This window comes from Lycium ferocissimum, chromosome 5, assembly GCF_029784015.1.
Source record: "Lycium ferocissimum isolate CSIRO_LF1 chromosome 5, AGI_CSIRO_Lferr_CH_V1, whole genome shotgun sequence".
Classification (NCBI taxonomy): Eukaryota; Viridiplantae; Streptophyta; class Magnoliopsida; order Solanales; family Solanaceae; genus Lycium; species Lycium ferocissimum.
In genome coordinates this window covers 24,834,696-24,851,052 of record NC_081346.1, presented here as the reverse complement: position 1 = coordinate 24,851,052, position 16,357 = coordinate 24,834,696, and the positions used below count along the sequence as shown (strand labels likewise).

The window sequence follows — 16,357 nt, the reverse complement described above, 5'->3', positions numbered from 1 at the left end:
GCTTTAGATTAGCTTAGTTTTTAGCTATATTTCAAACTTGTATCATACATCTACACGTCTGGATTAGATAATGTATCCAAATTTCTCTCACCTTATCCAATTTGGATTTGCAATTAAAATAAAGAAAGAAAACGCAAAAAAAAACTTTAATTATCCAAGGAGGTTGACAGTCTCTGTTTCTTTGCAGGAAAGCACTTCAGGGATGCATTCCATTTCTCTCATCACCCCTTTTTTATTTTTCTTTACGGTTTTATATCAGAAAAGGACGTTGTGCTTCAATATTTTCCCATATATCACGTGCTATATATGTCCCTCTTCTACCACACGTTAGATTTAGAAGAATCCAAATAACTCCAAATACCAACTTAAGATAAAAATAGTGACTGAACGAACATATATGGAGCAGTCTCAACGGGCTACTGAACAGTTAGGGCCGTTCACGGTTTTGGTTAAAACCAAAACCAAACCGAATAAAAAAACCGACATTTGATTTGGTTTTAAATTTTAAAAACCGATAATATTTGATTTGGTTATGATTCTATTAAAAAATAATCGAACCAACCCGATAAATTATATACATAAATTTTATAATTATGTATATGTATAATACTAGTTTTTCATAAATAACTATAAATATTTTGTACCTTTTAATATCAGACAATATTGCAAGCTAACTGTCATTAGGATTGCGGAAAATAATTTCTGAAAAGGAAGTATGCGACTTCTAGCTCTCAATATAACACGGGATGCTTCGTGCAACGGGTTTCCCTTTTTTCTCATATCCTGAGTCATCTAAGGCGAGTAAATTAGGACAGATAATCCAGTTAATTAGTTTGCTAACTGAACTAGACGCATGTATAGATTGCGCCACCAGCAAAGATTTAGCATAATATTGCCAGTCTCAGGCGAACATTAAATATATCAAGACAATTATTGACCTCATAGCAACTGAAGCAGGATGGATATCTACATTGTATAACATTAAGTTCTTGCAAGCCAGCAAAAAACCTGGACTGTTGACAAACAAAATCTATGGACAGCTGAGAAATCATTGAAAGTTCAAGTAACAAGTGTGGTCGTAGCTTCATTTAAAGCCAGGGGATTAAGTAACATGAGCTAGCAGGTGTTTGATAAACAAAATATATGGACAGCAGCGGAAATCATCAGAAAAGTTAAAGAAATATAGCATGGTCATATCTTCATATAAAGTTAGTGGAATTAAGTAACATGAGCAAGCTAAACCTGAAGCTTTCCTGCTACATTGTCTTTAGCCCAAATATTGAACCTTTGCTAACTTCATTTGTCATAAATTAAGGCAGCCCTTAGAATTTGATTGATAACATATATGAGACTTTTCAATTCTTCTCCCTGTTCTTAAGCTGCACTGACATAACAACTTGCAAGTGCCAGTAATAACTAGCTTTAAAAAATACCTAATGAATTTTTTTATAATTAAGAAATTATAATGAATAAAGAAACATTAATATGACATTTCTTGCTGGTCTCCTACAACGTATAACTATACTCAAACTGGTCTTTCCTGCAACTTCTTGCAAACAAATTCTACTTCTAATAGATTACAAAAGTCCCTTTAAAATTGAAAATTGTATAGTGTTCTCTTATCCTTCACGAATGAAGGTGGGATCACATATTGTCTGGATGATATCTAATATACACATAAGAACGGGCCACAACTTAAGCTATGTGTATACTATGGCCCCTCCAAAAGACAATTATCTTCCATACCTTGATATGGATCCCATCGTCCCCCTCGACATGTATGTTCATCTGTGTCCAACAGACTCTAAATTCATAGCCATCCATCTCTAGGCCTGGATTACAGAATCTGGCAAGATTCACAAAACTTATCCGTCGTGAGTTAACATTAAGCTACAGACAGATAATGAATGAGTTTTACACCTACAGACAGATAATGAATGAGTTTTACACGTTTACCCAAAAGGTGTGACATTGTCATTCTCATTGTCTCTTTGCCGGCAAGTGCTTTCAAAGAAGCATTCAATCTCCCTCTCCTCCAATTTCTCTGAGTTCATTTCAGAAAAGAACGTGGTGCCTCAATATTCTCATGTACTGCTTTGTTCCTCTTTTACCACACTTAAGATCCTCAAGAATTGAAACAACTCCTAGTTACCAACGTATACTAATACCAAACTAGCAACTGAATGACAGATTGCAACCACAAGCGCGAGCTTTACCTGTCCCATTGGACTTTTCAGAAATTACAACAACAACAATGCCTTTGTCCCGAACAAGTTGAGGTGAGCTATATGAATCAGAACAGACCATATTACTCCTTTTTAACTCATCTCATGCCAAATTTTGCAAATACAAATAAAAGTACTAGAAGTTCTCTATATTTTCTAAACGTATAAATATCTTTGTAGAATTTCAAGAAGAAGAGAAAGTATTCTTTGTATTTCTTGATAATTAACATCCCATGACAATGGGTATTTATACAATAAGTCCTATAACTAAATAAAGAAAGAGAATATTACACAATCATTACATAATCAATCTATCAATTACTCCTATAATTATGCTAGGAAATCCATATCAATTAACACTCCCCCTCAAGTTGGGGGAAACGATGTCGCACATGCCTAACTTGCAAACTAGTGTATGGAAAGTCCGTTTGGTGAGGCCTTTGATAAACACATCAGCTAGCTGCTTTCCTGGGGACACATGGAACAAACTCAAGACATCATCCGTAACTTTTTCTTTGATGAAGTGTCGATCAATTTCAACATGCTTTGTTCGGTCATGCTGAACTGGATTATGAGCTATACTGATTGCAGCTTTGTTGTCACAATACAAGGAAATCTTTCCCTTTTCAGACAATCTCAATTCCTCTAATAGCTTTCGTAACCATAAAAGTTCACAAACACCCAGCCATAGCTCTATATTCTGCTTCCGCATTTGATCTAGCAACAACACTTTGCTTCTTGCTTCTCCAAGTGACTAGGTTTCCTCCTACGAGTGTACAGTAACCGGATGTAGATCTTCGATCATCTAGAGATCCTGCCCAATCCGCATCTGTAAAGGCTTTTATTTTGAGGTGACCATGTCTGGAGCAAAGTAGACCTTTCCCCGGCGCGGACTTGAATCTGCAAAAATGTGAAAGACAACTTCCATATGAGGATCAAGAGGATCATGCATAAACTGACTCACCAGGCTGACTGAATAGGCTATATCTGGTCTAGTGTGAGAGAGATAAATGAGTCTTCCAACCAGCCTCTGATATCTCTCCTTATCAACTGACTTTCCAACTCCACTTTGTAGTTTGTGATTGTTTTTCGTGGGTGATTCTGCTGGCTTGCAACCCGTCATACCAGTTTCTTTCAAGAGGTCCAGAATATACTTTCTTTGAGAAATAAAGATTCCTCTTTTTGATCTAGCAACCTCGATACCCAAGAAGTATTGCAATTTTCCAAGATCCTTGATCTCAAATTCTTGAGCCAACAACTTCTTCAATCGGGTCATTTCCTCCTTGTCATCTCCTGTCATTACTATGTCATTAACATAAACTATGAGAAGAGTGAGTTTACCCTTTTGATGTCTTATGAAAAGAGTGTGATCAGCATTGCTTTGTTGGTAACCGAAAGAGATCATTGCTTTGCAAAATCTATCAAACCAAGCTCTGGGAGACTGCTTCAGTCCATACAACGCTTTCTTCAGTCTGCATACTTTTCCTTGACTCTGTTTATTACCAAAACCTAGAGGAATCTCCATATACACTTCTTCTTCTAAGTCACCATGAAGAAATGCATTCTTCACATCAAACTGCTGTAAGTCCCAATCAAGATTAGCTGCACAAAACAAAAGAATTCTAATGGTGTTCATTTTTACAACAGGGACAAATGTCTCTTGATAATCCACTCCATAGGTCTGAGTAAATCCCTTAGCCACCAATCTCGCTTTGAATCTTTCAATCGAACCATCAGCTTTATGTTTCACAGTGAAGACCCATTTACAACCAACTAGTTTTTTGTCTAGAGGTGGTGTGACAAGTTCCCAAGTCTCATTCTTTGACAAGGCCTTCATTTTTTCAAGCATAGCTTACTTCCATTTGGAATCTGCAAAAGCTTCCCTCAAATTCTGGGGAATAGACACAGAAGAAATAGACAAGGCAAAAGCTCTATAGGAGGGAGACAAAGAATTATAAGAGACAAAGTTAGATAAGGGGTGTTTGGTGCAAGATTTGACTCCTTTCCTGTGAGCAATAGGCAAATCTAACTCATTAGGAACTATAGATGACTCGCCTTTGATGAAGAAGGTTCGACTTCGGCAGATTGCATGATAGCTTCTTCTGCTTTATTCCTCCTTGAGTAAGTTATCAAATCAGGCCTATCCAAACGACCAACAGTCTCCCTTTGAATTCTTTCTCCAATTTCATTTTCTCTTGTTTCAAAAATGAAATTAGGAAAAACCATCTCTTCTTCCTTATAATTCTCCCCGTGAAGAGGTGATGGTGTAATACTCAAATAGGACTCAGATTCTCGAAAGGTAACATTCATGCTGACGAAGGTTCTCCGGGAAGGAGGGTGATAACATTTGTACCCTTTCTGTGTTGGAGAATACCCAATAAAGACACACTTAAGAGCTCTAGGATCAAGTTTTCCGGAGTTCCTAGTGTGAACAAAGCAAACACATTCAAATATCTTGGGAGGAACAATATAGTCATTTCTACCCTTTAAAGCTTCCAAAGGACTCTGAAAGTTGAGAGTTTTAAGTGGCATTCTATTGATGAGGTAGGCAGCTACTAGAATGGCATCCCCCCAGTAAGGTTTTGGCAGATTCATGGTAAACAAAAGGGATCTTGCTACTTCTAACAAATGCCTATTTTTCCTTTCAGCAACCCCATTTTGTGCACTAGTATAAGGACAACTAGTTTGGTGGATTATCCCAAAAGACTCCAAGTAAGCTCCAAAAGTTTTATTCATGTATTCTGTACCATTGTCAGTTCGAAAGATCTTTATCTTAGCCTCAAATTGAGTACAGATCATCTTATGAAATGACTGAAAACATGTGAAAACTTCACTTTTGGCTTTCAACAGATATACCCATGTTATTCTAGTGCAACAATCAATAAAAGTAACAAACCATCGACTCCCAGACAAAAAAGGTGTTTCAGTAGGGCCCCATACATCAGAATGAATGGTCAATAAAGGAATTGTGCTTTTATTGTCACTTAGAGGATAAGAGTTTTTAGTGTGCTTGGCATATTTACAAGCATCACAAGACAAAGATTCAAACTCAGTTCTGGAAAATAAACTAGGATATAGCCTTTTTAAAGCAAAAAAGGAAGGGTGTCCCAACCGTCTATGCCTGCTTTTCGCATTATTTCTTGTTTGACATCCTTATTTGTTCCTAAATAAGCCTGAACAGAATCTCGAGCTCCATTGATCAAATATAAGCCATCATACAATCTACCACTGCCAATCTTCTTCCCTGTTTGAAGGTCCTTAAAAACACATTGATCAGGAAAGAATTTTACACTACAGTTTAGTGCTTTTGTGATAGCGCTAACAGATAATAGATTAACAGGAAAGTCAGGAACACGAAGAATGGATGATAAGGTAATATCAGGGGTACAAAGGAGTGAACTTGTTCCAGAGACAGGGGTTAGGGAGCCATTGGCTATTCGGACATAATCCCCTTTGGGATTAGGAGAGTAATTTTGAAGGCCTTTAGAAGAGCCTGTCATGTGTCTATTTGCACCAGAATTAATAATCCAAGAATTAAGCTGAGCATTAAAGGCAATACCTGATTGCACATAATTGAAACTAGCAGCACTTGAAGAGTCAAGTTTGTTCAAAAGACGACGAAGTTGTTCAATTTCATCCGGAGACAAAGTCTCTCCAGAAACTTCGTCCAGAGACAAAGTCTCTCCAGAAGTAGTGTCTCTAAACGTCTCCACATTTTCTGCAACATTAGACTGACCAGCACTGATTTGTGAAAGAGATCTATTATCTGCTCCCTTTGTATCTGTCATAGTTTGAACAGTCATAGATCTAAATAATTTAGATGTGTTCCAAGAAAGAAATACCCCACAAACAGATGCCGTGGGTAAACACTGTCGAAAAAAGAAAAAAAAAATCTGAACCTAAAAAGTCGCCGGAAAACACGCCGGAAAAATCTGAAACAGTGGCTGTAGGTGCAAAATATCGCCGGAAAAATAAAACTGCAGATCTCTAAAAAACAGTAGATCTCGCCGGAAAAAATGGCTGCCACGCCGGAACCTTAATTTCCGGTGATCGGAAAAAATCAAAAACTGGTAGGGCTGACTCGGAATGTTCCAGTAACTCCAACGGAAGAAAAAAAAATTCTGAAAAACTGACCGGAAGGAGCTCGTGTTGCGGACAGCCACCAAGAGAGAAAACTCGACCTCTTTGAGAAAAAAGGAACCCTAGTGCTGCGAGGGAGATAACTCACCTCTAAAAGGCAGCAATGGCTCTTGATACCATGTAGAATTTCAAGAAGAAGAGAAACTATTCTTTGTATTTCTTGATAATTAACATCCCATGACAATGGGTATTCATACAATAAGTCCTATAACTAAATAAAGAAAGAGAATATTACATAATCAAAGAGAATATTACACAATCATTACATAATCAATCTATATCAATTACTCCTATAATTATGCTAGGAAATCCATATCAATCAACAATCTTAAAGGCTAAATCACTTCTAGAAAGCATAATCTTAAAGGCTAAGTTACTCCTAGAAAGCATACGACCTGCTGTAAAAGTTAAAGCACATTCTCAACTAATAGGTATATAGATCTTGCCTTGTGTCCTACTTTCACTAAGTGTATACGAAACTATGGATCTCCACAGATTGTAAGTCCTTTGAGATAACTTCCTTCCATGTGATTTTAGGTCTACCTCGTCCTCTGATAACACCTTTACTCACTATGGTATCATACCTACGGGACAGTGCATTTGGAGGTCGACACATGACATGACCAAACCATCACAAGTGACTTTTCTGAAATTACTAAGCTACTAAAATTAAAAATTAAAAGGAAAAGAGTCTGATAGGACAACAACCGTATCCCATGTAATCCCACAAGCAGGGTCTGGGAAAAGAGTCTGATAGGATGTCACTAAAATTGAGCAAGCTAGCATTCCCATTGGACTAAAGGGTAAATGCGGAAAAGAAACAGGGAATGACCACAGCACATTCTAAAATATCAGGAAAATGCTTTTCTGAACATAGAATGCCTGCAACTTCCTGGCATCAATATATCCATTCTGTTAATATAATGTGTATTTGTTCATATTTCTGTCCCATCGGTAATGTATATGAAGCTCCTATTTATCATCCTCTGATATTCAGTCTCCTAAGGCCAAAATATGGGGACAGATAATCTAGTGAATTTGTCTGCCAAAAATAACATAACTAGACAATTAAGATATATAGATTGCACCATAGGAAAGAAATCAGAGTTTTATTTTTAAGCATGATTTTAATGTGTCTAGACAAGGCTTGATCTCAAAGCAAGTGAAGGTGGACCAATATCTACCCTAACATGAGGTTCTCGCATAGCTAGCAAAACACTAGACTGCTAACAAACAGACAGACTATTAACAACATACAGACAGTATCTAAAATTCAAGAAATATAGTGTGGTCACAGTTTTGATGACATGAGTTGAGCTTAAATGGAACAGTGAGAATTCATATAGCCGACCCCAACTTGTTTGAGACTGAGGCATAGTTGTTTCTAAAATAGTGTGGTCACAGTTTCATATATAGCTATGAGCATAAGGATTAAGGTGATCTGCAGAAGAGATCGAACTGTCTAATATCAATATTGTGAAATAGTGTTTAACTTCGCAGCCTAACAAATCACATCCAGATGAAGTAATGAACTATTTAATTTTTACTAATTTTGAACTACTAATTTTTTAAAATAGTGTGGTCACAGTTTACTAAGTGAGTAACAATCATCTGCAGAAGAGATCCAACTGTCTAATATCAATATTGTGAAATAGTGTTTAACTTCGCAGCCATAACAAAACACATCAAATTGAAGAACTATTTAATTTTTACTAATTTTGAACTTGATACCACTGTGCAACTTTTAATTGCATTAGATTCTTAAGTGCTAAGCATTGAATTTACAGGAGTCATATGATTGCAATTAAAACAGATTCATTTAATTCTTTTTCCTGCTCCAGTAAAATCTATTTAGAATTCACAAAGCAACATTGACTGGAAAGGTATAATTTACTGCCAAATTAGGCAGGCCAAGGTGCCACGCTAACTGTTCTACATATTCCCATGAGATGACCAATAGAAATATACACACGGAATAAGCCTGCTTTTTGTATTCTACAATATACAAATGAATCATCCTCTGCAAAATATAAATTGTTGGTGACGTCTTTGATTATGCTGGAGATTCTTAGTGATTAATCCAGAACTAAAAGTGCACGCACATAAAGCATGTATATGTTAAGGCAAGGTCACAAGTTCTGAGTGAAATATCAGGCCACGGTTCAAACTGTTACCACAAAGTATCTTAAATTTGATCATTTGAGCACTTTGTTTCGTCCTTAGCTAGTGAGCCCTAGAGCCTTCAGTTTTTTATTTTTTTTTATGACATGGGAACCCGCAGCCGCTACCCTTCGGGTGCGCACAGGGTAAACCCAGCTTCTGTGCAATAGCTCGCAAACCACACAGAAGAGGTAACCCGCACTAGGCAAGCCCGGTACGACGAGCTCGACCCAGAAGGCAAATCCCCTACTATCGTAGGTAGGGGGTTTCGAACCTGAGACCTCCATTATGAAAGTCCCATGCTCAACTTTTTTGATAAGAAAATAAAGAATGCAGAAATTATTATAGTAAGTTCTAGAGCCTTGAGCTAGGAGCAGCGCATTCAATCTATTAAGTTGGCATCAAACACAACACTTTAAATAACTAAAGCTATCTGGCGTAAAAATTACATAATGTGCTCTATTCAGACATCATATGGCAAAAAAAGAGAAGAGAAAATAAAATAATATTCTATAAAAATTTCAGAAGTCAATAACAAAATTGCAACTCATAGTGAAAGGATATATTATGAGAGGAAAAAAAGAACATCTGAAGGGTATTGTTACACTGTGACAAACTTGTGGAAAAGCTCATAAAATCAGAGACTTTGGCTGCCTAATGTGAGTCGACTAAACAATAGATCAAGAGACATACAAGATTCCCTGTCTAAATAAAGCAAGTGTGGCTGAAGTATATATTGTCCAAACAAAGAGAACCCACCAGGCCATAAACAAAGCCACCTCTTTGTCTAGCATCGAACAAGGAAATAGGCTACATATCCCTTGGAAATTAGTAAGCAAATCATCACCAAGTTGAGACAAGCCAAGGAAGAGAAGTACCATTGTTGCGGGCAAAAAGAATTGCAGAACCACAAGGCATACAAAGTGATTGTGCAAGAACACCTTGGCCCTACTATAAGCTAAGTCAGGAACTTTGCTAGCGTGCAGTCTCTGGTACCAACACAATACTGCTTCGTTCAAGTACATCTGCACGTTTGCACGCAAAGATACAATCTGCAATAGGCCCGAAACTAACAAACACCACACCCTAAATCTACTGAATTCCGACTTCTGCATACCCACATTTCCAACCAACTCCCTAACATGTTCAACAGACGCCTTATCTTGATCAATAAGTAGCAAGTCAGCAAACGGTTTTACCCAAAGCATTGAGGTCAAAACCATGAACAAATAGTTAGCATGAAGAAGCAATCGCGCAAACCATCCACAAGAAATAATAGGCAAATTGCAACGAAGCTGATCAGTTCCAAGCCAAAAAGCATGAGCAATTCTCACTGCTGGCATATACAAAAAACACGAAACGCAGCCCATAAAAACTGCAATAAACAACTTCTCAAACCCATGAACTTCTTCAAAATGAACATCAAGAATCCATTTAGGAACAACCCCATGTACAAACGCAAGCGCCAAAACAAAACCAAAAACCCCTAAAACAACACTCAAGTGCTTCTCAGCCAGCTTAGATGCAGATCTTTCAAAAGAAACCCTCAGAATCAAAACAAAAACCCTACAAACAGCCACAAATCCTAACAAAACAGGAATAAAAGAACCATTCTTTAACACACCAGACTCAGATTCCTTCAAGAATCTATGAAGCAACAAACAAGAAAGAGAAACAACAATAGAATTAAAACAACCCCTAAATTCCTTAAAATAAATCCTTGTTTGAAGATGACCATCACTAAGTTTTAGCCTAAAGATCTGAGCTTTATTCTCATCAAACTCAAATCTTTCCTTAGATTTCTTTCTTGGTTTGATGAGTTCAGAATCATTAGTACCTGGTCTACGAATGGCTGCTCTAACACCACCATTGTTGGGAGTAACATCATCTGGATGGACATAAGTGAAGAGACCAGAGAGGAAAAATGAGGGGATGTTAAGGAAGTGGAGAAGCAGAGTTAGTGAGAGAGCTAGTGTTGATTGGAGAAAGAGATTGCTTGATAAAAGTAGCAGTAAAGATGATGAATTGGGCATGATCAGTTATGGAAATGGAGTTAGTTTTTGTGATCTTGAATGTGTAAGAGGTTGGAGATCTCAAAGGAACAACGTTATTCCATTCGGGTCAACAACGTCATTCATTTTGGGTCTTGGACTTGCCTTATTTTGGACTCCACGATATGGACTTGCGAGGGGCAATTCATTTTTTTGCGCGGATTGGCCTTCTTTTGGGGTGGTCTTTAAATTTTGGCTCTCATATTTATAGTCTTTAAATTTTGGCCCTCATATTTGTGGTCTTTAATTTGCCCTTCGATTGAAACAATGGGCGAATACCTGAGGTTCTGGGTTCGAACCCCTACTCAGATATAAATTAAAAAAAAATTCGCAAAGCAAAGCTTAGGTCGCGTGTATGCCAGACCCGACATACACTTGTTAAGGAATAACCAAAGTTATGCCGGACCAGGAATAACCTAAGGTGGAACTTTTCCTTAAGGCATAACTAAAAGTATGCCCCTAAGGCGGAACTTTTCTTTAAGGCATAACTAAAAGTATGCCCCTAAGGCGGAACTTTTCCTTAAGGCATAAACTTTGTCTTATAAGGCGGAACGTATAGTTATGTCTGGTCCGGCATAACTTTAGTTATTCCTTAAGAAGTGTATGCCGGGTCTTTAATTGCCCGGGGTAATGTTGGTCACTTTCGGTGAGCCTTAAATATTAAAGTAACTCAAAAAGTAAGATAGTATAAAGTGGTAGGTGTGTGACTGAAAAACAAGAAACTAAGAACTTGTTTTGATGGGCTTATAACTTATGGCTTATGAGCATAATAATAATTTACGGTTTTTGGTTTATTTTTGTTATTTTGACTTAAAATAAGTGTTTAAATACACTTTTATTTTACACAAACACTACAAAAAAAATTAAAAAGCTGTTTGACATAAAAGCACCTGAAATAAGCAAATCTATATAGGCTCTAACTTGAAAATATAGATCAGTGCTTTAAACAAGTCTTATCTAAACAAGGAATATAATATATGAAATAATGAACCGCCTAAATCTTAAATTATAATGAATGGCATCACATATATCTTAAAACTGACGATTAAAAATAATTTCAGTAATTGCATATATTTTTAAAATGTCAAAAAAATTATACACACTAGTTGAATCTTTCATGAAGAATAGTTATGTAAATTGACCTTATTCTTTTTCCTTTCAAAAAAAAAAAAAAAAAAAAAAAAAAACCCCATCTCTTGATCGTCCTCTAAAAATAAAAATAAGGTGAAGTTTGAAGATAAGTTTTATATTCAGTTATTTTAACCCCTCTTGTATGGTAGGCAAATCATAAAATTTTCGTTTGCACTCTCATAAAGTACGATCATAAGCACTGTTAGTGCATGCAATTTCCTGCATAATGTTTTATAAACAATATATATTTCATATTTCACTTGCAACGCTTGTTGCCTATCCCATTCTTCAAATCTCTACCCATTTATCTGGTTAGGCGAATACACACAGGAGCTTCGATATCATTGTTTGAGAAGTCACGCCTTTTCAATCATATTTATAATTAAAAAATTAAATTATAGAAAAATATAATCTCTATTATTTTATGTATTTCAAATACTTAATTTTTGTTTTAAACATAAAAATTGATGGTTGAATTTGCACCAAAAATTTGACATCTTATCTTTGCATGTTTAATTGTTTTATTTGAAACTAGGGAGAAAACTTATTCATATGTGATGTTTATTGATGATTGTGATATGACATGTGTTGGGATGAAATAGTATGTATTCTCATTTCAATTTATTAATATTACTTAATAATATAATTTTATATAATTTGAGGTAAATAATTAGTGTGAGTGAGTTTTTCTTTAAAATAAAAGAGTAGTATTTATTCGATAATTAACATAATATATTCTTAGAACAAACATGATGATAGGTCACAAAATAAATAAAGGTTAGTAGGATTGAACAGCGAGTCTGTTTGAGCGATATTGGACTGTAGATGGACTACGTCTTCTCCTCTATACCCTATCTCGTTTTGACGACGTCAATAGCATAGCAACCTCACACCTTTTAGTAGGTCTCAAGTGATCATCCGATGGAGCCAAATATGTGCCCTATATAAGGGTTAGAGGAGGGAAATAGCTATAAATATGGAAACCCTAAAGGGTTGTCCAACCTACACTTACCGCCTCACTAGATCCACCAAAAGCATAAAGTGCATGACTCAATATCCAATTACCATAGTATAATTGGGCTTACGTCTATGAATTACCATACAACTTAGAATAGTCAAAATATAAATAAGATATTTTAAATAATGTAAGCACATTTTTTAAACATGTCCCACTTGGCCTATATTACCAAAAACTTTGTTTTAAACGAAAAGAGATTTTTCCGGGTTGATGAAAAAAAAATTGTGGTCATATTTTAAAACAATCCATAAATCTTAATCGACCTTTGTCAACTCAACCTTAAACAACAAACCATGGTTATGTGATCTTTGGAACACATGACCTTCTGAAATCACATTATTTCAATTAAGCTGACAAGATCATGGTCTAGCAATGTAGTAAGGAATATCGCCACACACGATACACACACACACATACATATTATATATATATATATATATATATATAATATGTATGCATGCACTATTACCTTATATGTCTTCCATCTGCCATAAAGATATATGAGTGATATACTTCTGGGACGATCAAGTTTTACCTCGAGATATTGCACTACCACATTGCATTAGGGCTGTGCATGTTAACGGTTATACCAATAACCCGAACCGATTATTAGATTATTGGATTAATGGTTCGAGTTAATCGGTTATTGGTTCGGGTATCGGGTGGTGTTCTCTAGTTATTGGAGTATCGGTTCGGGTCTCGGGTTCACCACTTTTATTAACGGGTGAACCGATAACCCGATAACCATTTATTTAATTATAATTATACCCTTCCATATATAACCTTTCATATATAATTTGTGGAGTCCACTGTCGAGCGTTCCATATAATCCTTCCATATATAATTACTATGCCTATTATAGCTAAATATGCTTTTCGATTTAACTTTGTGGATGATTCTTACCAAAGAGAACTTGGTATATTGTATAATCACCATCGCTTGTAAGTGTGAATGTAGGTGCAAGGAGTGCTTGCACAATGAGTCTAAGGACTAAGGTCCCTCAATAGTCTAATAAAGTTCTAGTCATGAACACCGGGACTAAGGAATAGAAGTAATCTTTTTGGCATGGCTCTAATTGATCGAAATCGATCCACAGCCTTGCCACCAAGTTAACACTTGCTTACCAGTAGGCTAATAGTGCCTTGTGAGTTGTGATGGAGCAAAGCTGCAATTGATTTCTTTGAATGGTACATTTTTATAGCTAACTGCTACAGACACTTTCTTTTGTAGCTACTTTATTCATTTTGCATCTCGTTAATTCGTTTTTTATTCTGCTTTGAATATGGGTTCTTTGTTCTTGAAAAAACTTCGTGTGATATCTTAACGGTTAAACCGATAACCGAACCGATAATGATCAAAAACCGATTAACCAATAACCCAGTAACCGATATCTTAACGGTTCTTTAACGGTTTAACATGTCTACAAACCGATAACCGATAAGTTTAACCGATAACTTTCAAACCCGAACCGAACCACCCGATACGCAGCCCTACATTGCATTATACGCCAGTAATGGATGTCCTCTTGGACGAATGCGCAAATTCATCTCAAGATACCGTATTACCGAAATGCATTTAAAATATATACTCTGTCTGATTCAATTTGTTTGTCTTACTTTTACTGGACACAGAGTTGAAGAACGCAAATAAAGCCTTGAATCTTATGGTCTTAAATTAACGATATGTACAATGTATCAAATACTCTTTAATCTTGTGGTTTTAAATATGTTATGTGGGATGTTGGAATTAAAGAGTTGTCAAATTAGGAAAGAGGCATACTTTTTAAAACATACTAAAAAAGAAAGGAAGACAAACAAATTAAAAGTGGAGAGATTTATAATTAATGTTGCAAACTATTGCATATTTGAGTTACATATTAGGCAAATTACTTTTAGCCTCAAGATACCATGATTTGACTAATGAATAATTGTTACTTTTTGGGTGAATCAATTTTTGCCTCATGATGTGACTAATAAGTAATGTGAACAGTAAAGATGATCATCATAACACAAATATATGAAAGTAATACACACTTTATCTTATGTAATAAAAGTCCATAATAACATAAGGCTTGTGACCTTAATTAGTGGACCAACTATGTTGCGTTTGTCCTAATATTCTCTATAACAATATCCCATTGTCTCACTAAATTCCTGACTATCAAGAATTTAATTTAAATGTTTTCGGTACCACTACTTGTCTTATTTTTCTTGGAAAAGAATATAGTTGCAGTGTTCGTTGACACCCAATTTTGTCCCGTCATCCCCATAATATCTATTTATGCTCATAATATTTTTGGCGATTTTTAAAATAATTATTTGTATTTTACCATAATTATTAACTTTTATTAATACTGACATTTTATTATCCTGTTGTAGTCACTATTGGTATTATCTTCTATTTTATTATCACCACTATTATTATTATTATTATTATTATTATTATTATTATTATTATTATTATTATTATTATTATTATTATTACTACTATTTTGCTATTATTATTGCTACCAGTATTATTGTTATTCGCATTTTTATCAATTCAGCATTTTGCTATCTTATGCACACGCATCGCATTTACCTTCGCATAATTAAATAATAACGTTTATTTACGGTGGACTTGCAAAAAATATCGCACGGCTATTGCGACGTAATATAATTTTCATTTTTATCTAAAGCATCAATAATTACATATTTTATATTAATGTACCATATTTAAATCCTAAAACCATTTGGGCTAAAAAAGTCAATTCATTAAAACCGGCCCATTTTAATACCGTACCTATTATCTAAAAAACGACCCAGCCCACCAAACCGCGTCTGACCCGGCCCAATTCTGCTTTTTCATTAATCTAACCCTAAAACTTCTGATCCGCCTCTTTCTTCTTTCCCTCTTTTCCTTCATCTCTCTCTTTCTCCTCAGCCAAAAATGGCGAATCTGCAGTGCTCTTTCGTTCCCAACAGGCCTTGCATGGACATTTTGGGGAAAGGGAGTTAATGCTCGTCCTTTCCCCGTCAGTGTTCAACCATGTGTAAGTCGTCTTTTTCTTCCCGTTTCTGTTGTCGATCTGAAACATTTTTATGGATTTCGTTCGTTTGTGAAGTTGAAACCTTTTCTTATTGGTTCCTTTTCGTTTTCGAGTACACATGTTTAATGGATTTTGTCTTCTTTTTCTGGGTTTCTGATCGACGACAGCGAAGTACCTTAGCATGTTGATTTGAAATCGTTGACCAAAGATCCCGCCCATTTTAGAAAAACCTAGCGAAACCCTAGAGTTTCCTCCTATAAATAATCGTGTGAATCTGTTTTTAGAGGCAGCCTGGAATTCCAATATTAAGCTTTTTTTTAGCCGTAGGAATCCCTCCAGAAATCAAGTTTGAAACCCCAAAACAAGAGTTTCTTTGGCTGCTTAAATTCCCCTTAAAATACTAATTGATAATTTCTTTCAATATCGTCTAAAAGGCTAAATCCTGTTCTGTTTTTGATTTTGAGTGTTCGTTTGAGTCCGAGTCTGCACGAATTTGAGTTTCGAGGTATATCGGAGATTCAACGCCTCACTTCGCCGCACCAAGGTGTGTGATTTGCCTCCTTTTTAGTTTTTTTTTTAGTAGTCATTTAAGTGTTTTATTACT

General features: G+C 35.8%; 1 protein-coding gene across 1 annotated transcript; it reads right to left on the bottom strand.

The window, feature by feature from the left end:
• Nucleotides 1-9,016: 9,016 nt before the first annotated feature.
• LOC132056580 (uncharacterized) lies at nt 9,017-10,585 on the bottom strand. Its single transcript, XM_059448855.1, has one exon. The coding sequence runs from the start codon at nt 10,556-10,558 to the stop codon at nt 9,206-9,208; it is 1,353 nt and encodes a 450-aa protein (XP_059304838.1). The 5' UTR covers nt 10,559-10,585; the 3' UTR covers nt 9,017-9,205.
• Nucleotides 10,586-16,357: the final 5,772 nt, after the last annotated feature.